This window comes from Odocoileus virginianus, unplaced genomic scaffold (assembly GCF_023699985.2).
Source record: "Odocoileus virginianus isolate 20LAN1187 ecotype Illinois unplaced genomic scaffold, Ovbor_1.2 Unplaced_Contig_16, whole genome shotgun sequence".
In the NCBI taxonomy this organism is placed as follows: domain Eukaryota; kingdom Metazoa; phylum Chordata; class Mammalia; order Artiodactyla; family Cervidae; genus Odocoileus; species Odocoileus virginianus.
This window is the reverse complement of record NW_027224333.1, coordinates 1,681,012-1,701,447: the sequence shown is the minus strand read 5'-3', so window position 1 is coordinate 1,701,447 and position 20,436 is coordinate 1,681,012. Positions and strand designations below refer to the sequence as shown.

Here is a 20,436-nt window from a genome sequence, read left to right as displayed (position 1 = left end):
AATATGGAGGCAGTAAAGAATGCATAATTGTGTTTTCGGCTCAGAGGAAAGACTCCTCTCCCCACACTTTTATGTGTGCTTGTGTATTTTAGTCCAACATGGAAAGCCCCACTCGACTGTGAGAAAGACTGGCCTTATTCTCCCTAACACATAACACACGCACTCAGTTCTTCCCGATTTATGGCAAAGCCGGAAGGTGACAGTCCCTTCGAGACAGTCTCCATCAATTTCTCCTGCATCCCAAAGCCCCACACAGGTCTTTAAAGACCATCAGCTTCTGCCTGGGGCAAACATTACAAGTCAAAAGGGAAGATGGAGCAATACACAGGCCTCGATCATCCCATGTTCTAGTTTCTTCCTTTAGTTGCCTCATTTTAGGAAGACAAATGAGGTGGGCCTACTTGGCTTCTCTGAGTCAGAGAGGTCCTGGGATGCTGTGTGGGCCTGTGGATGAAGCTTTTTCAGGTAGGGGCTTCAGTGTGTCTCCACTTGCATGCATGACATTTCTTCTGAATTCTCTTCTGTTGATGTGCAAACGAAATTAGGAATACCTGTAGATGTTGTCATGATGATCAAATGGTGTATATTTGCTAACTGTTTCAAAGAATAAGCACAGCAGACTGTCTCTTGGCAGCTACATGTGCCAAGGTGCGAGGGCTTGGGACTTGGAAATTTAAAGACCCGAACCTCAGTTTCCTCATCCACACCATCTTCCTTTCGGTCTCCTAAGGCCTCCCCTGAGTTCTGAATCTGAAGCCAGCACCTTGGCTTGGTTTGTAGAGAAGTCACAGTCCCAGGTGCCTAATTCTTGGTTTAGTCCTTGACTTGAGGGGTAGGGGCGCACAGACTCTTTCCTGTTCTCCACAGCATCGCCGCACCTTGTGGGTCCACCGCCAGTCCAAAGGAGTCCAGAAGAAGATCTTATCGTCAGTGAAAGGCCCGTCAACACTTGCCTCTTAGCTCCTCATGGGCTGTAGCTTCCCCCACCCCTGACTCTTTATCTGATACTTTTTCATCTTGCCTTTCCTTCTGAGTCCTTTGATGTGTGTGGGTGTTCTCTCTCTGCAGAGGTTGGCATCACTCCAATGCACTCCAACCCCATTCAGGATAATTTCGAGTGATAGCGCCCAGATTTGTGAAATTCTGAGATGACACGATGCCTGGGAGGGCGGGGCGGGAATGCGGCTTCAGCTTGGCCATGGTGGGTGGTGGGGTGACTGCAGCGTGGGCAGGGGGAGGGGCACAAGGCGGTGGTAGACTCCTTGGTAATAAACCAGGGCAATCAGAAGGGAAGATGTCATTGCGGGGATCCTCAGCACTGGGCCATTCTCTGGAACACGCAAGATAACAACGTATTTGCTCTTTTGATACTCTGTGCCCCTTTCCCTTTTGATACTCTGTGCCCCTTTCCCTTGGACATTTAATAGCTGTGCATGTTTCACTAAAAGGACTCCAGCGGTGGAATTTCCGGCATATGACATTCGGGTGGGGGTAGACTCTAGGGGAGCAAGGAAGCTTCTGTGCTCGGGTGGGAGAAGAGGCGGAAAGGCCTCCTTCGGACGTGTCCCAATTACAGTCTCCATGCCTGCACATTCCTTTTTAAAACAATTTTCCCCTTATAAAAGGAATAGAACCCTTTTACAAACCATTTCGAAGGCAAATAACTAAAAAAGCAACCATCCCACTGAAGGAATGCAAACTGCTGTGAGCATTTGGGGAGATTTTCCTCCCGTTGCTTCCCCTATGTAGCTAGATTTGGATCGCTGTTAGGGTTTTTATTAGAACTTTTTGTATCATTGTAACAGTGCTTTAAAACCTCTCTGATACTTTCCTGAGTTTCCTGGCATTGTCTTGTGTCCAGAGATCTGGGGCACTAAATAACTGGGGAATTTGGAGCAAGGAGAGCCAGCCCTGTCTTTGGACTTCAATTTCTCCAGCTACGAGTTGTGCATGTAACATAAAATACCAATAGCCATAGAGGTTTCATGTTTTAGGAGCTGACCTGGCTTCCTCTCAAGCAGAGGCCTACTTGGGTTTCCACTCAAACCATTGGATCTCCCAAACTGGAAGAGAGAAGAGCTCAGGGCAGGTCAGGGGTCTGACCTGGAGTGGGGACTTGGCATCAACCCTGCTGGGGCTCTCCTAGCAGGGACGAGAAGTGGCTACCTAAGCAGCTCCCCACTTCCAGGTGTCCCCCAGGCTCCAGCCCATTGGACCGGCCTCAGGTTCCTCCTCCAGCTAGGGAGCTCCTTCAACTTCCCTTCAGGGGACGAACCCACCTTCGCGGGGGCCATCCTCGGTATTTGGGAGACCTAAGGCGCAGCTCCCCTCCCCCATCAAGTGGGCAGAGAGGAGGACCCCAGACATTCAAGGCCTGGGAATGGGTGCAGCGAGGTGACCGCCCTCTCCCCCGGGAATTGTTTGGGTCCCAGGAGTCAGCCCCCGGCAGGCCGCGTCTGCAGCCCGGGTGGGGCCGCCAACCTCCCGGCCCTCCTTCCTCTCCGCGGTGGCCCGGGGGCGGACGGACGCGGCGGCGCCCATCCTGGCCCCCGTGCGGTTTCCCGGCGAGGCCCAAGGAGGTGGTGGAGGAGAGAAGAGGGAGGAGCGCGCGGAGCAGGAGGGGAAGACCGAGGAGCAGGGGGCGAGCGTAGGGAGGGTCGGAGCAGCCAGCGGGGGAGGAGGAGCAGAAGTAGCGGGCCGGGGTGAGGGGGTGGGGGCCAGAGGGGCCAAGAGCCAAGGAGCCCCCAAGGGAGACTGGAGGCGGAGCAGCCAAGGGAGATCGAAGGGTTTGCAGCAAGCGGGGGAGGAGCCGCCGAGGACGAAGGGGTGGAGGGAGAGCCGGGTCCACCGACGGGGCGGGGCCTGCGTAGCCCCGCCCCTAAGGCGGTGCTGTGAAACGAAGATGGCCGGGCGCGCCGCGGGAACTGAGGGGCTGCCGGCAGCGGCTGCGGCAGCTCTGGGACTGTGACTCCACGCGCGGCGGCAACCCGAGTGATCCAGGCACTGCAGGCGGCAGAGCGCAGGGCCGAGTGGGCGGCGGGCGACAGGAGGCAGGCGGGCACCGGTGCGCGGGCGCCGGGCAGAGGATGCACCGGGCGCGGCGGGCGGGTCCCCGCGGCCGCCCCCGCGCCCTGAGCGCCGGGCCTTAGTGCTGGCGGACGAGGCGGCGCGCGTGGGGCGGCCGGGCGGCGGTGGGGCCCGCGCCGTCATGCCGTGGCTGAGCGGCGGCCGGCGGCGGCGGCGGGGACAGCCCCGCGAGGCCCCGCGGGAGCCACCGCAGCCGGCGCAGCCCCCGCGGGAGCCGCCGCCGGCCGCGCCCCCCGCCGCGGCCCCCGTGCCCCCCGCACCCTCGGCGCCCTCCGCGCCGCCACCGCCTCGGGCCCGGGAGAGCGCCGAGCTGCCGCTGCCTGCCGGCTGGGAGGAGGCGCGCGACTACGATGGCCGAGTCTTCTACATCGACCACAACACGCGCCAGACGTCGTGGATCGACCCCCGCGACCGGTAAGGGGAGGGGGGCGCGGACCAGGGTTAGGGCGACCCATACTTTGGGCCCAGGGAGAGGATCGAGGACCCGGGGGGCCTCCGGGTCTGGGCGAAGATCGTGCGTCCTCCGGGCCCGGAGAAGATCCGGGCGCCCCCACCCCCGGGACCCTGGCCGAAGATCGAGGCTCCCCCTCTCCCGGCCTCGAGCCCCTGGTGTGCGGAGCCCCGGCTCCCACCGCGGGACGGCCACTCTGACTTGGTTCCCTCACGTCACCCGCTGACCGATGCCTGGGAGCTGGGCGCCTGGAATTTCCTCTCCAGGGGCTGACGGATGGCCATCTTCCTTTTTCCGCCGCAGTCTCGCCCATCCCTGCCGGGCCTCTGCGGCCCACCGCCCCCGACTGTGGGCCCACAGGCGCCCCTCAGCCCCGCGGTGGCCAGATGAGCTGTCATCTTGTAGCACAGCCGTGCGTCCCAGCCTCGTGGTGTGGGTTCCTTGTCTGGCGGCTTCAGCCTAGTTTCCAGCAGAGACTGTGCCAGATGGGACACTTCAGAGTCTTTGGAGTAACCAGCAAACTGGGGTGGTTACTCTTCAGCGCCCTAGAAAGTGACTTCAAATTCTGGTTGAAAAAGCCTTGTGTACTGCGGCCAGAATGGACTGTGATTAGACCCATATGCTTCTGGGATAAAGGGAAAACAAGAGTTGAATTTTAGGTTTCCTTTCTGTGCAAGATGTGAAGAGAGCCTTCAGTTGTCTCATTATTCATGTGAATGAATCCCCCGGAGTGAAAAACGGATGCTTCTGAAAGCAGTGCTAGATTGCCATTAAGTTTCACGTAATGACTTTTTCGGTAACTTTTTGTTCCATTGCCGGTTGGTTTCAGTGGTTCAGCTGCTTTTGGGGAGAGGCATTTCGGGATTCTCTTGAAACCCAGGGATTCCAGTGATTATCTGATATCTTGTCCTTTCTGGAGCAACTTCTCTCCAGGTTGGGCCTGAGTACCAGAAAGGAAATACTGCAAGCTTCCCAAATGATTTTAAGACTTGAAAAGGCCCAGCGTGGTGACAGGCTCTTACATCCTCCTACCTGCACAGGAAAGGCAGCGCTACATGGCACTGGCCTTTGAAAATAAACTTTTCAGGAGGGAAGCTGCTGAATTGTTGTTTGAAGATTTCTCTAGGTTCAAATAGGGAAAGACAAAGAAAGGCAAAAGGCTCATGGTTCCCTAACATTCTCTTTGAACCTGGCCAACTTCTGGACTCAGAAACTCAGAGAAATTATAGCACAGTTTATTGGCTTAAAAAGGTGCTTCGTTATTTTGAAAATTAGGTGAGATCATATTATAATTTTATCTAAAGCCTAGAGCCACAGCTGTCTGATCAAGCCTTGGAAGGTTCTGGAGTTGGTAGAACTGCTTCAAATGTGGTGCCCTTCTATGTTGTATGTCTGTTAAAAATCCAATCAACTGGAAAATGAACCAATTAAAAGTACTGTTTTGCTTAGAAAAGGTGAAGACCCATTTTATGAAGATAATATAAAACAGTTGTGGTCACATTGTAGTGTAGATTCATGAGGAAAATTATAAATGCAAGAATTTCAATTTTATCGGCACAATTCAAGACATAGGTGAGCTGACCCTACAAAAGACAGCTGGTAGAAACTTCCTTTCTGTTTATTTCATACACATTGCCTGCGTTCCTCTTTCCAGAAAGCTGTTACCGTACGACATTGTCACCCTTTTCGGACATCACTCATGCTACAGATTTTTAAAAAGTCCAGTTTCTAATGCTCAGAGCGTCGATGGAGTGAACAAAAGTGGATGTTTTGCATTTTTTTGTAAAGTAAAAACATGTGTACAGTTTTATGAGACATTGTTTTTATAGTGAGTGAAAATTCAGTAGGGGACAGCTTGCACTTCAGCTCCCATAATACCTTGCCCGAAATATGTATGGAATGTTCAGCAAGCCACAAACATTTAAGTGGAGTCTACGGAAGGGTGTAAATGCTGTAATAGTCATTCTCCTCCTCCTTTCAAAACAGAGCCCTGCCGATTTTTATTAGCGACTGGTTATCCTTTAAGGTTGTGATTGATTTTTATGATATGGAAAAAATTGTGTGTTGGAGCACAGCATTTTCTCCTTGTGCATCTGACACTTAAAACCCTTTTTGAGTCGAGTTTGATTCACACGACCAGAAAATGGTATTCAAGAAATGAAGACTTTCCCCAAACAGCTTCCAAATGGAGAACTGTCAGAAGAGGCAAAGAAATAGGTTCTTAAAGACAATGAAATTATGGAGAAATAGATAAATGTAGTCGGTTAGGTGAAGATTCTTGCTGACTGAAAGCATTTCATATATAATTTATGAAAGCTGTAATAGCATAAAATATGCTGCTGTAAGCAAGGTAACCGAGGGCCAAGGGTTGTGAACAAACTCTTCTAGAGTTGTACAATAATTCCATTCAGTGTTGTGTCTAACAGCATTTGTATTGCCAGCTCAGGGCATGTTGGTGAGTTATTGTAGCTGTACTTTCTTTTTCATATTACAACAAAGAGGTTGCAAAACCTAGGGAAATATCTTTACAGATGTGGCTACAGATGTGTAAAAAAATCTCAGTATTTTCAAAACAGAATTTTTTAATTTTTTAAAATTAATTTATTTTAATTGGAGGCTAATTACTTTACAATATTGTAGTGGTTTTTGCCATACACTGACATGAATCAGCCATGGGTGTACATGTGTCCCCCATCCTGAACCCCCCTCCCACCTCCCTCCCCATCCCATCCCTCAGGGTCATCCCAGTGCACCAGCCCTGAGCGCCCTGTCTCATGCATCGAACCTTGACTGGCGGTCTGTTTCACATATGGTAGTAGACATCAAAACAGATTTTTTTAGTTGGATTATGAACTCACTGTAAGTTTAAATTCACTATCTCTGCAGATCAGTACTGTGCATATAATTTTCATAGTTTTTTGGGAGTCATACCCCAAAACTTTGTTTAAAAATAAACAGTTGGAACTTCCCTGGCAGTCCAGTGATTAAGACTCCTTGTTCCCAATGCACAGGTTTGATTCCTGGTCGGGGAACTAAAATTCCACATGCCGCATGGTGAAACCAAAAAAATCAAATCAACCAGTCAATAAAGTTAATTAACCATTTCTGTGACTGTTATTTTCTGTGGGTGAGTTGCGTGTGGTTTACATTAGTGGCACATATGTATTCCACATATATTAACTTGGAGGTCAATGGCGACTTTATAAAAAGGTATTTACCATTTAGATGGAAAATACGGGACGAACATTTTTGCCTCTCCTGGAAAAAGTCAGTGCCTTTGATGGTTGTATATATGTCTGCTTCTTTTGAGGTTGTATTGTTACTAACCTTTAGACGGACTGAGTGGTTGAAATTTACTGTTCTGTTTTCCATAGCTCAGTTGGGACTGTACATTACTGGAAATGCCAACCTCAGGCACTTTAAGAGTGGTGGACATAGCGCATTTGAGATCAAAGCAGAGTATAAATGATCAGGATGATGGTGGCAGGCCCAGATTATATCATGACAAAAGCTTTTAGGGATCCATTTGTTCACTAGCTGGGGTTTGACCTGCGCCACATGGAGAAATCCTGTGATATATCAAAAGTCCTTTGAACAGGTTATTGCTTTAAAGAGAAAACAATCCATGGTTCTTGAATTTTGCCAGGTTGAAGCCCCATATAACAGGTCCAGATGACACCATTGCTGTCTTCTTAGAACCTGTGTTCAGTGTGAATTAATAGGAGGTTTACTGTATTTTGGGCTTCCCTGATGGCTCAGCAGTAAAGAATCCACCTGCAATGCAGGAGACACAGGAGACATGGGTTCGATCCCTGGGTCAGGAAGATCCCCTGGAGAAGGAAATGACAACCCACTCCAGTATTCTTGTCTGGGAAATCCCACGGACAGAGGAGCCTCACAGGCTACAGTCCATGGGATTGCAAAGAGTTGGACACGACTGAGCATGCAGTCAACTCAACTTAGTATATTTATCCCACGGGGTCTATTTTGGGATTATTATCAATGTTGATAAATAATGATTTTTCCATTTTTCATTCTTTAAGATTATAGGGGTGTGTGTGTGTTTGTGTGTGTGTGTGTGTGTGTTTGTATATACCTAGAGGAGTGTCTTGCTTTTAAAGCCATAAAGAGTGGACTTCTGTAAGAATCTTCTTCCATTTAGATTATCAACAACCATTTCTTGATTTGTTCTTGGTCTAATATCTTTCTTTTTTTTCTTTAAGAAAAGTGAGTGGAAAAGTCATTCATTTCTAAAAATAGCTCCCGGATGTTTGGAAATCTCTAAGTTTCCTTTTCTTCCCTTTCGCTCTGCTTTTGGAAGTGGAAATTGTGTTTCCCCTTCTCCCGTAGGTTCTACTGCAGAAACCCGTGGGTCAAGTGACGTGTTAAAAGGTCACTTTAACACTTGAGCCCAATGAGCTCTTCTTGCCCAGGTCCTTTTGCTATTTGGCTGCCTTTCCAGTAAATTCAGTAAAATTAATCTGATGGAATAAAAGCAGAGCTAAAATTTCCTGAGTTCAGTTATTCTCATTTAAATCCAGTCAAATGAAGTAATATTTATAGGTTCTTGGCCTCCTGTGTGCTAGGATAATGGATGGAGACCAGGTTTGTCTGGGAGATGGGAGACCCAGAAAATGTAGACAGTGATGGTTGCCAGAAACCCTCAGCAGAAGGTGGTGGCTTCTGAGAAAAGGAGGTGGCTCACTAGAGCCTGGGTGTTCTTTATCTTTGTCCATTGTCTCCTAGTATATCTCATGCTTCCTTAGCATTGGGGATGAGAAGAATGCTGCGGACAAGGAAGTGCTAGGTGTTTGGAATAAGGACGGGAACTGGTTAGTTAGCTTGATGTGTTTGGAATAAGGATGGGAACTGGTTAGCTTGACTGACCCAGAGTCTTTGTGTTAGGCAGGTCAGGCTCAGGCAAGACCACATGGAGCTTGAATCCTCCAGCTTTGGGCTTAAAAGAGCCAGGATGGCCTCTTTCCTCTCCTCATCTTGCATGTGAGGGCCATAGCCAAGGGGTACGTCCCACCCACTGTGGGAGGAATTGGGACTTGAGCTGAATCTTCTGACCATGATCCAATGCTCTGTCACAGACACCACCCCTCTGCCCTGTCGCTATTCAATTTGAGGCATCCTGCCTCTCTTCATTTGTTTGTTGGCTGATCTGTCCATTCATTCATTAACTGTTGCACAGCCTCCCCATCTCAGGCACCCTTCCAGGTCCAGGAAGCACCAGTGGCGAGCACCAGCAGACAAGTGCTGCCTCCGTGGGGCTCACACGTGCTTGTATTCTGTTTACCCTGAGGCCTCACTGTGTTCTCCCTGCCTCCTGCTTTCTCCCCGCTGGGGTCCCTTGGGTCTTAGGACATACAAGGGGCACTGCTTGTGGGCCACACACTACAAGGCACTGTCACTGAAAGCCGACAAAGGCTGTGCAAGCCGTCAGTGGGACGATGATGGAACTGGAGCCCAGGGGCTTGCCTTAGTAACCTTGCTTCCCAGAGCCAACAAAGAGGGGTGTCTGTCTGGCTCCAGACTTGAACCAAAATCTTCTGTCTATACCTTCCCCTCCCTTGGCTTGGTAACCATGTGCCCACTGTGCTATGTTCGATTCCTCCAGTTACTTTTATCTTATATTCATTGTTGTTTGATATTTAACAGACTTCCTCCCTGCCTTTCCCACCCAGATAGAGGAATGGCGCTCCAAAGATGTCCATGGCCTAGTCTCCTAAATCGATTAATAAGTTACCTTCCCACAGAAATGTCCTTGGTAGGTGGAATTAAGTTAAGAATCCTGAAATGAGGTGATCATCCTGGATTATCTGGCTGGGCTTAGGGTAAGCAGAAGAGTCCTGACCAGAGGGAAGCAGAAGGCTCAGAGTCAGAGAAGGAGATACGACAGCAGAAGCAGATGTTGGAGCTGTGTGGCCAGGAGCCAAGGAATGTAGGCGGCCTCTCGAATCCGGAAGAGCCAGGAGGTGTATTTTTCCTTCGCGCTTCCAGATGGAATGCAGCCCTGCTAACACCTTAATATTGGCCGAATGAAACTGACTTTTGACTTCTGACCTCCAGAACTATGAGACAGTAAATGTGTGTTGTGTTAAACCACCTGGTTTGTGGCAGTTCCTTACAGCAGCAGTAGGAAACTCCCGCACCCTGTGTGTTGTTTTCCCAGAGAGAATGGAAGGGTCTGGTCAGACTGGTGTTGTTTGATAAGAGCCACATGGGCTGAGGTGTCCTGGGTGCTCAGGGGTTGCTGGGCCAGGCATTTTACATCTATTTTTCTCCCAGGCTTCTCACAACACCCCTAGGAGTCCTGTTCCTTGTGACTGGGGCCTGGAGTTTCAGTCACATGAGGCACCAAGTCCTGCTTGATGAGCTAGCTACATATGAGCGATAGACAGGGTGCACTTCTGAGCGAAGAGGGCAGTCAGAAATTGTTGGAGGTTTTCACAGATGCTGATGGACCTGAGCTAGAGATATTCAGGGCTCTTGGACTAGAAAAATTGAGGATTATGTCAGAGAAATTGTGAAGGAGACAAGCAGTGTACAGGACTTAGCCAATGCTTGAATTAAGGCAGGGGAAACCAGGAGGTGGGGAGTGTCAAAAGAACCTTTTTTGCTGATACCTTAGGAGTAGTTGGGACTCAGCAGGGGGCGAGGTGGAGGCCTCCTATTAACCCCACTATCGAACATCACTATTTTTGCCACCATTGTTGATGATGGTGTTATGTTCAGTGACTTGGTTACGTAGAGAAACAAGTGGGGTCTTTCAGCCTGCTGTATTGCTGATAGACAGGGGCCTAAAGGGTGTCCAAACTGAGCAGGTGTTACTTTAGACTGGGGTTTCGGAGCCCTGGCACTGTAAATGTTTCAGTTCAGTTCAGTCGCTCAGTTGTGTCGAACTCTTTGTGACCCCGTGGACTATAGCATGCTGGGCTTCCCTGTCCATCACCAACTCCCGGAGTTTGCTCAAACTCATGTCCATTGAGTTGGTGATGCCATCCAACTATCTCATCCTCTGTCGTCCCCTTCTCCTCCCTGCCTTCAGTCTTTCCCAGCATCAGGGTCTTTTCCAGTGAGTCAGTTCTTCACATCAGGTGGCCAAAGTATTGGAACTTCAGCTTCAGCATCAGTCCTTCCAATGAATGGTTGGGACTGATTTCCTTTAAGGCTGACTGGTTTGATCTCCTTGCTGTTCAGGGGACTCTCAAGAATCTCCTTCAACCTGTGTCTGTGAATGTTTAGGGGTGGGTAATTCTTTATTGTTGGACTGTCCTGCATAGTGGAGGATAGTTAGCAGGACACCTGGACAGGTTTGCAGCATCTCTGGCCTCTGCTGAGTGCCTGCCAGTAGTGCACCTCTCCAAGACACGGCAAAACCAAAAGTGACTTCAGACATGACCAAGTGTCTGCTGGGGGGCCAGGTGGCCTGATGAAGATGGTAAGTTGTGTCCAACTCTTTGTGACCCCATGGACTGTAACCCATCAGGCTCCTCTGTCCATGGGATTCTCTGGGCAAGAATACTGGAGTGGGTTGCCATGCCCTTCTCCAGGGGATCTTCCTGACTGGGGGATTGAACCCATGTCTCCTGCATTGCAGGTGGATTATTTACCATTTGAGGCCCCAGGGAAGCCCTCACCTACCATAGAATGTACCATTTTAAAGCGCACCATTTAGTGGTTATTCATACATTTACAAGGTTGTGTGACCACCACTGCTATGTGATTCCAGAATAGTTTCATTGCCTCAGAGAGAAAGCCTGTACCCATTAATAGTCACTCCCTATCTCTCCATCTCTTGGCAACACGAGTCTGTTCTCTGTCTCCAGATTTGTCTATTCTAGACATTTCGTGTACGTGGAGTCATGCAGTCTGCGGACTCCTGTGTCTGGCTTATCTCACTCGGCATCATGTTTTCGAGATCTGTCCGCATCTCAGCCTGGATCAGTGCTCCACTCCCTTTCCTTGCCAAATCCTGTTCCCTGGTGGGGCTGCTGCCTTGGAGCGACCCACCTGTCCAGGTGTCCTTTCAGGATCTAGGAAGTAACTGTGTCTTTAATTCCACGAATGTCAACTCCTAGCTGTTTTACTCACAGAAAAATGACCATTCCTCTGTTTACAGTGTCAAAATATAAACATGACCTTGTGTACTCGGTGGGGAAAAAAAGAACTCTCAGACTGGCTGTGATCAGCTGTTGTCTGTTCTCATTGGTCTTCTGCTTGTTTGGGCTCCTTGAGAATGGGGAGCGGGCTTCACCGCTGGAGATGTGCAGAGCCTCGAGCTGGCTGGGAGCTTCAGGAACGCGGGCTCCTCCGCACCAGGGCCAGGTAGCCCCGAGTTTTAAGCTCTCCTGGAGATTACAATGTTCAGTCAGAAGTCACGGTGTGGCCCCAGGGCTAGTGGAGAAGTGAGGCATAAGAGGTGCTGATGGTTAACAGAATTGGGAGACTTGGGTGCATTTACAAAATTTTCTCTGCCAATTGGGCAAATATGATCATCTGTCTCATTCTGAAGGAGGAGAAGGTGCCCTCATGCTGTGTCTCATTGCTCGCATGACTGCAGGACCTTGCTTGTCATGTCAGGGACCAGGCTGTGTCACTCTAGCCATTTCTCCAGGGCTCCAGTCTCCAAGGGGTGGTGGGAGCCTGGCATTCAGAGAGCAGCCCAGAGATGGCCTGGCTACAGCCAGCCATCCTAGCCCCTTCCCCTCCATTCCCCTTTCCAGAAATGCCCCTCTTTGAAGAGAAAAGGAAAGATTGTAAAGGGTGGTGGTGGGAGGGGGTGGTGCTGGCCTGACTTAGGTCCTTCTGAGGCCTGTGGTACTCATTTATGAAACTTAACACACTTCGTGGGATGGATCAACTTCAATGCCAAAGGAGCGAAAAACTTGGTGGAAATTAATTGCTTGACATCCTAGTGACCAAAGAGCTGCCTGTTGGAGTTTTTCTTTGCAAACAGCTGTACACGCTTCTCTCCTGCAGACCAGCCCCGCTCCCCCCAAGGCTTTTTGGGCGCTGTGCTCTGATACACAGGTGTGCATGCCTGCCCTTTAATAAAATGTGCAGGCCCGCAGGGACCTTGGGGTGTTTTTCTATGACATGGGGGACCCACTGAAGCATTCCTTCCTGCCTTATTGGAATGACACAATGTAGAAATATGCAGAACATGAGAAACTCCCCAGCTGCCCCCCTCCCTGGTAGAGCAGCATGATGATAATAGCTTTCTGTGTGGCCTTTTCTCCACCTGTGCCTAAGTGTATGTGCAGAAGCCCAGATCTTTGTTTCAGAAGTTTACATAAATGCAATCTTGCTGTCAAAAAAATTTTTTTTTCTGTGACTTGCCGTTTTCATTTAACACTATGTCTGGGTGCTCTTTCCACCATCAGATTATACAGGTCTACGACCATGCTGTAATAAAACTTGTTTTTATTGAGGTAGAGTTCACAAAACAAAATAACTCATTTTAAAATAAACTACTCAGTGGCATTTGGTACATCACCAGTGTTGTATAGCCACCCCCTCTATGCAGTTCCAGAACATTTCCATCACCCCAGAAGGAAACCTTGTGGCCATGAAGCAGTGGCTCCCCATCCCTCCTCCCCCAGCCCTGGCAACCACCAAGCCACCAGTCTACTTCCTGTCTCCAGATTTACCTGTTCTGGGCTTTTCATACAGGTAAAAATCATCTCTATTTAATTCTGTATACATGGCCTCTTATGTCAGGCTTTTCTCACCTTGCCTAATATTAGTGAGGTTCCGCCACATTGTAGGGACCTGGTTTTGTGCTTTTTGCTCTTGGCTTAATGCAGAGGACACACCGTCCTGTGATCCTGAGGGCTGCCAGGTAAACTTTGCCCACAGGAGCTGCTGTCACCCTTTAAGAAAAATCAATTGAGGGTCAAAGAAAAGAGCACCTTAATTTAGGTTTTAGTTTGTTACTTTGAGAAAGAGAGAGTCTAAAATATTTCACATTTCTTTTTAAAATTAGAAATAAGTGGCCAGAAACGAGCATATGGTAAGATTTTTAATAATCTAGATGTGCCCTGTGAGATGGAGGATGAAAAGTGTTAGTCGCTCAGTCATGTTTGACTCTTTGCAACTCCATGGACTGTAGCCCGCCCAGGCTCCTCTGTCCATGGAGTTCTCCAGGCAAGAATACTGGAGTGGGTTGCCATTCCCTTCTCCAGGGGATCTTCCCACCCAGGGATTGAACTGGGGTCTCTGTGCATTGCAGGCAGATTCTTTACTGTCTGAGCCACCAGGGAAGCCCCTGGTGATGGAAGATAACATGTAATTAATGTATCCTAGCCCTTTTCCTCAAGGTGATGCAAATGCAGCTGGGGAAACAGGAAGGACCTATAGAAAATAATAGGCCAGCAACGCAGTGGTTACCAGCCTGCTGCCAGGGTCGGTGGCGGTGGCAGTGAATGGGGGGAAGATGGTCAGCCTTGAAGTCAGAGAATCTCGAGGGTCCAAGTACACTCCTGTGCCTTCACCTGCCCCCACACAAGTCCGTGAAGTTCCTTGTGGGTGGATTCTCTTATATGTACGAGGATAACAAGCCTTGTTGTCAGTTGCTGAACTGATGCTGCTCCTGGGAGGTCTTAGGACAGAGGTTGGCAAACAGCAGCCTACAAGCTGAATCTGGCTGGCCACGTGTTTTTTATACAGCCTGCAAGATAAGAATGGGATTTCCATTTTTAATTGGTTGAGAAAGAATCAAAAGAAGAGTTGTATTTCATGGAAGTGATGGGGATTTCAAGTCTGTGTCTATAGATAAAGTTTTATTGGAGCACAGCCACAGTCACGTGATTATTGTCTGTGGTGGCTTTTGCCCTTTAAGGATAAAGTTGAGTCTCTGGACTGAGACCAAGTGGCCTGCAGAACTGGAAATATTTACTGTCTGGCCCTTGATAGAAAACCATTTGTGGACCTCTCATCTTAGAATACTGGGTCTAATCAAGGTAACTATTAGTTACTAGGGGTTGGGTGGACAAGGGTGGGGCAGGAGACACAGGATAGGAAGACCCCAGCAGGAAGTCTAACCAACCAGAGAAAAGGTGCTCAGAATCATAAAACCCAGTGAGGGACCCTTTTCTCACAGGAACCCTCTCAGTAGAGACTTCTTTCCTCCCCCACCTGCGCCAAGGATGCTGCATCTAACTGTCATAAGACAACCAAGACAAGTTTAGATTATTTAAACAACATGCCTATTAAGATTACAGTTGACCCTTAAACAACTTGGGTGTGGAGTGTATCAGTCCATCAGATTTTTTTTCAGTAGTGAACACTATAGCACAGAACTGTGGATACACAGGTCTGACCATAAGTTATATGCAGATATTCAACTTTGTGGTGGCTGAAGAAAGTGAGTGAAAGTGCTAGTCATTCAGTCGTGTCTGACTCTTTGCGATCCTATATGGATTGTAGCCCGCCAGGCTCCTCTGTCCATGGGAATTCTCTAGGGAAGAATACTGGAGTGGGTAGCCATTCCCTTTTCCAGGATATCTTCCTGACCCAGGGATTAAACCCTGGTTGCTTGTCATATACCCCAGTACAAAATACAAAGTTTAAAATCTTGGGGGGGAAGAAAGAAACTAAGGTTTCAAGGTACAAAAAGTTTTAGTTCTTGGGAGAATTCAGATATGGGACTCTCATTCTTTTGTGTTGCTATGTAAGCAAGGGCCCTGTTCCTCAATCTGTGCTCTATGAACGTGCATGGTCTTTAAAGGCCAGTTACGGGAATTGTGAATTGTGCGCGTGCATATCTGTGCTTGCTCACAGCTGCTTTCCACCTTCCCTTCCCCCTTCACAGACCTGGAGTCACAGAAAGACCCCCTGGGACCCCACAGCTACTGATCCATGATGTCCAGAAAGGCAGATCCATCCACATGGATTAGTGGTTGCCTGGGGGTGGAGTTAGGAAGGGGGAATGGGAACCAAGGGTATGATTGAGGTGATGGAGATGTTCTAAAATGTCCTAAATGTTGCACATCTAAGTAAATTTACTAAATATCATTGAAATTGAACATAAAATGGGATGATTTTAGGATTTGTAGATGTTACCACAATCAAGTTGTTTGTAAAATTCTTTTAAAGTGATCTTATTTTTAAATTCAGGTGGTTGCCTTGTCTTAGTAGTTGAACAGACCAGGCTACGTAAATTAGGCTGGTAGCCTCTAACCATGCAGAAGGCTTCTGGTTTTCTCAAAATGTTCATACAGTGACTCCAGACACTTACCAAGAAGCCACATGTTAACATTGCCCAGGAGTTTGACCAACTGTAAGGGAAGAGTACCACCAGCAACAGCCTGATTTTACTAGGTTAAAAGTATAGTTGATTTCATGAAGGCAACTGACTCTTTCATTCAGAGAGATTTATCTTACAGAAAGACTTACTAGCACTGCTGTCCGTTTTAGAAAAGTTGATGTGGTATGTGATTATGTAGCAGTGTTTGGGGTGAAATGAAATTTGTGGATAAAGGACCAATTGATACTTGGCACTTTGGAGATCAGTATTTTTATCTTTCACATGTTTTTGAAAGAACATCTTAAACCTGTATTGTATGCTTCTTATTCTTGGATTTACAACAATGTAACATTTTCTTGATAGTTAAGGTTTGTATGCATGAACATGGATAATCGTATGTTCTTGGAATGTACCAGTAACCACAGAGACCACTCAGACGTGGTTAGCCTTGATTTTAGGCATGGATGGTCTTGAGTTTGACTCAAGGCTCTATTGTTTCATGTGTGCCCTAAGGCAGTATTTGGAGTCTCTGAACCTTGTGGTTTCTTTTTTCAGAAATGGGGACACTAAGGTCAATGTCTAGTGTGTAGTAGATACTCACATTTTAATTGTTCTTGTGGTCATACTGAATAAATAGTCATTCAGCTTAGTGATTCTTCGACTTTTCTTTCCTGCCCATCAAAATTTCCTTCCTCCATTATGTCACTTCTGCTTCTGAGTTGCTTGCTTCATTTTCTTCTCCTTGTGTACCCCTGGTGACCCACTGGAGTAAAGACAAGTGCTCAAAGAGTGCATGATAACTTTTTTCTCTCTGCTTGGAGCTGTTCTTTGCATTCCCTTGGTTTTGTGGCTGGGAACGTGAAGGCGCTAGAAATGAAATGTTACAAAGAGGTTAGTACAGAGCCATCAAGCTTTGTGGGTACAGGGCTAGGTAGTATCGGGGGAGAATGGATACGTGTATATGTATGGCCAAGTTCCTTCCCTGTCCACTTGAAACTATCACAGCATTGTTAATCATCTATACCCCAATACAAAATAAAAAGGAAAGAGGGGGCTAGGTAGTAAATACTTAAGGCTTGGCCAGCCTTAGAGTCACTGTTGGAACTGCTCAGCTTTGCTTTTATAGCTAAAAAGCAGTCACGTGTACATGCTAAGTCACTTCATTTGTGTCTGACTCTTTGTGACCCCATGGACTGTAGCCCGCCAGGTTCCTCTGTCCATGGGATTCTCCAGGCAAGAATACTGGAGTGGGTTGTGATTTCCTCCTCCTGGGGATCTTCCCCACCCAGGGATCGAACCTGTGTCTCTTACATCTCCTGCATTGGCAGGCAGGTTCTTTACTGTTTGAGCCACCCGGGAAGCCCCCAAACAGTCATAGGCAAAATCCCTAAATGTGGATGTGCCTGGCTGTGGTCAATAAAGACTTATTTACAGAGAAAGGAGGCAGGCTGGGCTTGGCCCTTGGAACCTAGTTTGCTGGCTGGTGATCGACGTCATGCTTGTTTGTATACTGTGTTAACACCACCAAAGCTCTTAAATCTTCAGCTTTCGTTGTAGTTGTGTTAGCTTGGATACAGATCTGAAAACACCCCAAATATGTACAGAAATATTGATTTCCAGGTGGAGATGTCATGTTTCGGAATTTAGTCTTTGTAATATTTGGTGATGTTAGAGGTTGTACAGACTCACATCACATGGTGAGATCTTGTTCCATAATTAATAGACACTTAACATTGGACAGGTATTAAGAATAGGCGAAGTTGGGCTTCCCTGGCGGTCCAGTGGTTAAGAATCCACCTGCCAATGCAGGGGACATGGGTTCGATCCCTGGTCCGGGAAGATCCCACATGCCTTGGAGCAACTAAGCCCATGCGCCACAACTACTGAGCCTATGCTCTAGAGCTCATGAGCTACAATCACTGAGTTCACACACTTAGAGCCTGTGCTCCGCAACAAGAGAAGCCACTGCAAAGAGAAGCCCATGCACCACAGTGAAGAGTAGCCCCCATCAATGAAGAGTAGCTGCCAGCATTAGCACAGGGGAGCTGGGCCTTTTGCCTGGCTTGTACCAGCTTTGCCAACAGGGCTGTGAGGAATGCCATGGACCTGGAACTGCTTTGCAGCAGATGTGTTTCATTCATATTATTTTAGCAGTCAAGTGGCGCATTTTCGAAGAGTATGTCTTTAAAGAAGATTTACATATACTTTTGGAATGCCTATATAATATTGTCAATTCTTGGGTTTAGAAATGAATTATTGTTACTTAAAAAAAAAGAGGTGGATAGTTACTTTCTAATGGTTTGAGATCTAAAATGATGAGGCTGAAGCCCACGGCGGCCAGCTCTGTGGAATTCTTTCACATTGTGACTTTCCCTCAGGAAAGGCACGTAGTCGACCTGGCGGCGCCAGGTCATGGATGGACTGACTGCTTTGGAAGGCATCTCACATAGATCATTCTGATTGATCCGACCCAGGTCAACCATGATTGCCATCTCAGTAATCTCAGTACAAAGAGCCAAGACGCCAGAGGCAAGCCTCCCCCCCCCCCCCCGCCCCTGCCTCCAATATCACAAACCTCCAAAATGTCACCATGCGGATGGCATATTGACAGAAATGTCAAGGATTACCAAGAATAGCTCCTTGCATTCACATGTACTGAGGGGGAGAAGGATAGAGTACTATTTGCATTTTAAGTGCCACTGTGGTGGCCAGAACCAATACTTCCCCCAACTCTGTCTTGGGGCTTTAGATATACTTTCCAGTTTGAACTAAGACCTCATGTACTTATTTTACCTTGAAAATGATTAATAGGTCTTTTTTCTTATACTGTGTTTTATCACCTGGCTCTTTTAAAAATACAGATCACTAATAAAGTTCTATATAAACGTGTAACTGATCAAATCCTTATTTTTCCTGAGTCATTGTCAGCATCTCAGTTCTACTCTAAATCTAGTGCCAGTGCAGTAAATATTTGGAATCCAAAGTCTGCATTTCCTTCAGATGGGCTAACTTTTATCTGGTTATATAAAGTGGAGAAACACAGACTTTCTTTCCGTCTGTTTCGAGGTGCTTAGTAGCCACTCTGTCATTGGTTGGTGTGGGCGTCATCCCTTTTTTGCACCAGTGAAAATGACAGCCTCGCATGTCCCTTCAGGGACAAGTGCTACTTTTGTCATTTTCAGGAAAATCATGTAGATTAATCCCCAGCCAGGTTGTGGAGTAGGAGGAAGAGCTAAGGTTTTTCAGGGACTTCCACCACCCTGAGCTGCAAGATGAGTTTGGGGCATACTCTCCAGACTCGTGGATAGTCCAAGACAAGTTGGATTCCACAGGAGCCCCTCATGGATTGCAGACCAGAAAACACGCCTGTGTGTCTTTCCTCTTTCCCCTGGCCTTTTTTATGTTTCACTGGTGTTAGATTGCTTTATCTCTCCACCTGGAGTTAAAGAAGTTACCTTGACCCATTCCAAACTACTGAAATAGACAAAAAGTGGGAAGTTTTCTGAGAAGCAGACCAATAACATGATGGTACCGCAGTCATACAAGTTACTGAAATTGGTTTTGTGAACCAGTTGGCTGATACTGTTTGCAAAGCTGGGTTTTTTCCCTCACCAAAAAGGTATCCCTAAATTAAAGTTGATAAGTTCTTTTTTCCTCCCTTGAAAGTAAAGGTAAAACAGAAGTATAACCTTGAGACTGTTGTTCTTTTGATCATCAGGTCTTATACTTCCTGGAAAGATGGATCAAAGGCAGAACTTTTCAGAAATAGGGATAGGAAGGTGCTGGAGGAAAGGTGTTAATTGTAGTGCAGTTTGTTTATAAAGGAGCCAGTGAATACTGTGTACAATGGTCTGTCACGGAAACTACCTCCACTCCGGTGGAATTGTGCAATGAAACAAAACCTCACATCTCCAGTCAGGATTTCTCAAGCCAGATTTCTGAAACACCTCCAGAAATTGTCACGGGAAACACTGTTGGAATACCAGACGCTTGAAGCCCCAGGCATCATGCCTGTTTCAAGAGAGGTCCTGAGCCTCAGGCTCCTGTAGCCATCACAGCCTGTATGCGGGGCCGTCAGCAGTCAGGTGGCCCAGTGACGTCTATGACCATGAGTATCAGCCAGCTCAAGAGTTAGATCATTCTTTCTTTTGTTGAGCTGGCCTGGGCAGCAGCTTGTTTTACCTTTCCCTCTGGTCCTTGTCAGCTCTCACTAGGGTCCATTAACATTTGCCCTTATTTGGGTGTCCATAAGGAGCTAAAGCCTCTGACTGTGTGAATCAAACTGTGGAAAATTCTGAAAGAGATGGGAATACCAGACAGTCTGACCTACCTCCTGAGAAACCTGTATGCAGGTCAAGAAGCAACAGTTAGAACCAGACATGGAACAACTGACTGGTTCCAAATTGGGAAAAGAGTATGTCAAGGCTGTATATTGTCACCCTGCTTATTTAACTTACATGCAGAGTATATCACGCTGAATGTCCTTCTCCAGGGGATCTGTTTGACCCAGAGATCGAATCTGCATCTCTTGCATTGGGAGGCAGATTCTTTACCACTGAGCCACCAGGGAAGCCCACAGACATATCAAACCTTCATTCCTTTTCAGGGCTGAATCCCATTTCATTGTCTGGATAGAGCACTC

At 47.7% G+C, this 20,436-nt stretch overlaps 1 protein-coding gene across 4 annotated transcripts in view; it reads left to right on the top strand.

Moving 5' to 3' along the window:
• Nucleotides 1-2,839: 2,839 nt before the first annotated feature.
• WWC3 (WWC family member 3) overlaps nucleotides 2,840-20,436 on the top strand; it is a 108,709-nt gene continuing 91,112 nt past the window's right edge. For 2 of the 4 annotated variants that reach the window (XM_070464128.1, XM_070464127.1), the window contains exon 1: nucleotides 2,840-3,501. In XM_070464128.1, the coding sequence (XP_070320229.1) occupies nucleotides 3,209-3,501 (293 nt within the window). In that variant the 5' untranslated portion in view covers nucleotides 2,840-3,208. The remainder of the gene's footprint in view (nucleotides 3,502-20,436) is intronic. The other 2 variants (XM_070464129.1, XM_020901295.2) reach the window with 2 other exon arrangements.